The following is a 4,403-nucleotide window of genomic DNA, read 5'->3' on the forward strand; positions in this document are numbered from 1 at the left end:
CTTCAGAAAAGGAGGTCCCTCCTTCATGCCATGCTCTTCACATGTCCCCACCACCAGATGCTCCTCAAGTGGTGGAGACCAAGCACTGTGCAAGGTTCAGGGGGTGGATGGAGCCTGGCAGATGAACTGGGGCTTGGGAAAAGGAGTTCTTTACTGTGAGGGACGGCAGAATGCTGGGACAGGTTGGGAGGTCATGGAGGTCCCCATCCCTGGAGACATTCAAGGTCAGCCTTGATGGGGCTGTAAGAAACTTGATCTAGCTGGGGCTGCCCCTGCTGACTGCAGGGGGGTTGGAGTGGGTGAGATGTAAGGGTTCCACCCACCCCCAAACTCCTTCTGGGACTCCATGTTTCTGCTCCAGAACATGCAGGGCTCCCACATCCTTGGGGGGGAGGGGGGGTTGGGGGTGTGTGTTTTGGTTTGCTTTGCTTCCAGAGGCATTTCTGAATGTGTGCATAGGTGATAAAGGATACATCAGTGAGAGACAAGCCAGAGTTAATGCATGCTAGAGGCCTTTATTGGAAAGGTAAGGTCCCAATGAGCATCTGAATGGTGGAGAAGGACGCTCCTGAAGGAGGAGATGCCAGGGAGCAGGAACAGCACTGGGGCTGGCCTGGTGCAGCAGCAAGGGAGCAGCTGCACTTGGCTGAGGCAAGGTCAGGTGTTTAGGCCTTGTTGTTGGCACGGCAGTAGACAAGGTCCAGGATGTGGAGGACATCGAGTCTGGAGCAGGATCCCTGGTTGACAGTGTATTGGGGTCCTTGGGAAAGAAGAGAAGAACAGCAAGGAGAATGTCAGAATGCAAGAGCCTGCTCCTGAGCTGCTCCCAGCCAGCAGTGCTCTGAGCAATTGCTGCAGCAGAAACAGGAGAGGTTTGTGGCTGCGTGCAGGGGCAAGGGCATCACCCCCAGGGCAAAAGAGCTGCTGGCCAGTTCCAGACCCCCTCCCTCTGCCTGCACTCACCATACACTTCGTAGGTCTCGTAGGTTGTGAGGCCTCTGCACAGGGTGGAGATCTCTTGGCCGTAGGACTGGAGGTTGAGGATGGGTCTCTTGATGACGTAGATGACCTCCTTTGAAGGTCTTCCTTGAACCTGCAGGAGCTGAACAGGAAAAGGCAACACTCAGCAAGTGCAGTGCCTCCATCCCTTCCCTGCTAAGCATATCCCTGTTCCTGCAGTGGTGCCTCGCTGCTTGGTGCTTCCCTCACAGCTCTACTGGGCACTGTCTCATCATCTGCTGTGTGACTCTGGGACTCTGGGTGTCAAGCCTGTGGAAACAGCCATGCCTCGGACTTCAGGAAAGATGATGAGTTGCTGGAAGGTGTCCAGAGAAGGGCAACAAAGCTGGGGAGGGGTCTGGAGCACAGCCCTGTGAGGAGAGGCTGAGGGAGCTGGGGTTGCTTAGCCTGCAGACGAGGAAGCTCAGGGGAGACCTTCTTGCTCTCTCCAACTCCCTGAAGGGAGGTTGTAGCCAGGTGGGGGTTGGTCTTTTCTCCAAGGCAGGCAGCACCAGAACAAGAGGACACAGTCTCAAGCTGTGCCAGGAGAGGTTTAGGCTGAATGTTATGAAGAAGTTCTTCATAGAAAGAGAGACTGGCCATTGGGATGTGCTGCCCAGGGAAGTGGTGGAGTCACCATCCCTGGAGGTGTTTAGAAAGAGCCTGGATGAGGCACTTGGTGCCATGGTTGAGTTGATCAGATGGTGCTGGGTGATAGGTTGGACTTGGTGATCTCAGAGGTCTTTTCCAACCTGGTTAATTCTATTCTAGTCTAGTCTAGTCTAGTCTACTCTACTCTACTCTACTCTAGACTACTCTAGTCTAGTCTAGTCTGTTCAGTTTCCTTTGCAGGACTGTACAGGCTCCCAAGGAAGCCCTCCTCTGGAATCTTACCTTGTTCTGTTCAGCCAGTCTGGGCAGAGCATCAAAGGTGGGCATCAGCTTCCTGTCCATGGTGGAAATGTAGCAAACTCCCTCTGATGTCACTTTGGTGGCAATCACACCCTGCAAATGGAGTCAGTGACAAGTGAGGATTGAAGGAAAGAAGATGGAATAAAGTCTGTATGGAGGAGGAAAGAACTGGGGAGAGTTTTGCCCCAGAAGTTGGAGTCTGGATGCTAATTGGAAAGAAACAAGTCCTGGAGTGTGCTGAGCTGTCTGGAGGTGATCTCCTTGTCCATTTGTTGGACCAGCCCTGTGCCACTCACTGTCTGGTAGTTCCAGATGGATTTCCATGGCCTCAGGGTGCTCCTCTGGTCGATAACTGCCACACGCAGCTGCCTTTTGATGGTCAGAGTTTGGGTGCCCACGATGACTGTGGTGTGCTGGTTCAGGTTGGGATTCTGCATGGAGAAAACCAAGTTCCACAACACTGTCAGACTTTCAGCTTACTTGGTCCCTTTCCCCCAGAGGGACTGGGACAGGAGCAAGGAATACACAGCAAGCAGGTAACAGAGCAAGAGCAGCACTGCTTGTGTGGGGTGCTGCAGAGTACCTGAGAGTTATCCTGCCCGGGGAACACCGGCCTGCCAGGGAACACATCCTGCCCAGGGAACACATCCTGCCCAGGGAACACGTCCTGCCCAGGGAACACCTGCTGTCCAGTTTGTTGCCCAACCTGGAAGATGCCACATTTACCTGGTAAGCACTGTGGCCCAAAGGCAAAGCTCCTGGCCAAAGCCAATCATCTCTTGATCCTATCCTAGGCGATCCACAGCAAGACCCTTGGAGCTCTCCTGGATTGCAGCAGCCTGTGACCCAGGCTCTTAAAATCTGAAACTGCTGCTCCCTTCAAGTTGTGTAGGATCCAGAATCATTCATGTCTGGTGTAGACAGCAAGGAGAAAGCTCTTCACAGAGAGAGCTGTTAGCCATTGGAATGTGCTGCCCAGGGAGGTGGTGGAGTCACCATCCCTGGAGGTGTTCAAGAGGGGATTTGATGTGGCACTTGGAGCCATGGTTTAGTAGTCAGGAGGTGCTGGGTGAGAGGTTGGACTTGATGATCTTTGAGGCCTTTTCCAACCTTATTGATTCTATGATATAATTCGGTGATGCTCCATCAGGATTCAAACCCAATCTCAGCAGGAGAGTTTCCCATACCCTATTTGTCTCTGGTCTCTGTGAGAATCATTCTAGCTCCATTCTAACTGGATTTGCCTCCCTCCCTTTCTGCCATCCCATCAGAGAGGGAACTTTGCCATTGAAGTTTGCTAAGCTGCCCTTTTTCAGCTGCACCTTAAAATCCCTTTGGCTAATAATGGATGAGGGACTGAAACACTCTCCTGCCACAGCCTGTGGCTGGGTCACTCTACTTACAAAAACTCCGAGGGCTGGAGCCAGGAAGAGTCCAAGGAGGACGGTAGCCACAATCTGAAAGAGAAATGGAAACAGAAAGTGTAGCTGCAGCTCTGGCTGTCCAATCCAACATGAGGATCCTGGAGCCTTTTTCCTGTCCTGATCAGATAGTGAACTCTTAAGGTCCTCTTCTGCTTTCCTATTGGAATGACAAGAGTCACCTAAGGTGACTCATCCTTGCCTTACCCTAGAGTAATGCAAAGCAGACACATGGAAGGTCGATTACAGGGCTGAATCTGGAGGTGCTGATAGATTCAGAGGCCCTGTGCTGCTCTCTCTGGAGGAGAAAGCTCTGGGAGCTTGCTTACAGAGCTGAATCTGGAGGTGCTGATAGATTCAGAGGCCCTGTGATGCTCTCTCTGGAGGAGAAAGCTCTGGGAGCTTGCTTACAGAGCTGAATCTGGAGGTGCTGATAGATTCAGAGGCTCTGTGCTGCTCTCTCTGGAGGAGAAAGCTCTGGGAGCTTGCTTACAGAGCTGAATCTGGAGGTGCTGATAGATTCAGAGGCTCTGTGATGCTCTCTCTGGAGGAGAAAGCTCTGGGAGCTTGCTTACAGAGCTGAATCTGGAGGTGCTGATGGATTCAGAGGCTCTGTGCTGCTCTCTCTGGAGGAGAAAGCTCTGGGAGGTTGCTTACAGAGCTGAATCTGGAGGTGCTGATGGATTCAGAGGCTCTGTGCTGCGCTCTCTGGAGGAGAAAGCTCTCCCCCAAGAAAACCTCTTTGGTAGAGACAGGAATAGGAAATCTTGAGAGATAAAGGCAATGCCTGGAGTCAAAGTTGTAGTTCAGAAGAGGAACAAAGAGCAATCTATACTCACAGTGCACTTCATCTTGACTGCAGAGCTGATGCTGGTGCAGGTGCAATGCAGGCTGTGACCTGTCCACCTTATATAGGTTGTGAGGATCAAGCTGGGGCAGCAACAAGTGTTGAAGCAAAATAATTCTGCAATTTGTATCCCTGTCCCTTTTCCACCAATAAGAATTTCCTGCTGTAAAAACTCCATTAATATGGGGCCTGTGCTTCTGCAAATTTGATCTGCCATAGTTCTG

General features: G+C 51.9%; 1 protein-coding gene across 1 annotated transcript; it reads right to left on the reverse strand.

Annotated features, from left to right (window-relative positions):
- Window positions 1-665: 665 nt before the first annotated feature.
- Window positions 666-2,348, reverse strand: LOC104297820 (gastrokine-1). Its single transcript, XM_054175482.1, has 4 exons — window positions 2,208-2,348; window positions 1,894-2,004; window positions 964-1,102; window positions 666-760 (listed from the first exon to the last, which is right to left on the reverse strand). Exons 1-4 carry the CDS (start codon window positions 2,346-2,348, stop codon window positions 666-668), a joined length of 486 nt encoding a protein of 161 aa, XP_054031457.1.
- Between the last annotated feature and the right edge of the window lie 2,055 nt (window positions 2,349-4,403).

This window comes from Dryobates pubescens, chromosome 31 (genome assembly GCF_014839835.1).
Source record: "Dryobates pubescens isolate bDryPub1 chromosome 31, bDryPub1.pri, whole genome shotgun sequence".
Taxonomy (NCBI): Eukaryota; Metazoa; Chordata; class Aves; order Piciformes; family Picidae; genus Dryobates; species Dryobates pubescens.

What these genes read in the sequence shown, in the direction of transcription:
- LOC104297820 (XM_054175482.1), bottom strand. Translation starts at nt 2,348, where the DNA reads ATGCAGAATCCCAACCTGAACCAGCACACCACAGTCATCGTGGGCACC. An exon ending in CCATCTGGAACTACCAGACA is followed by an intron (nt 2,005 to 2,207) that starts GTGAGTGGCACA and finishes CTCCATTTGCAG; the next exon opens with GGTGTGATTGCCACCAAAGT. An exon ending in GACTGGCTGAACAGAACAAG is followed by an intron (nt 1,103 to 1,893) that starts GTAAGATTCCAG and finishes TTTCCTGTTCAG; the next exon opens with CTCCTGCAGGTTCAAGGAAG.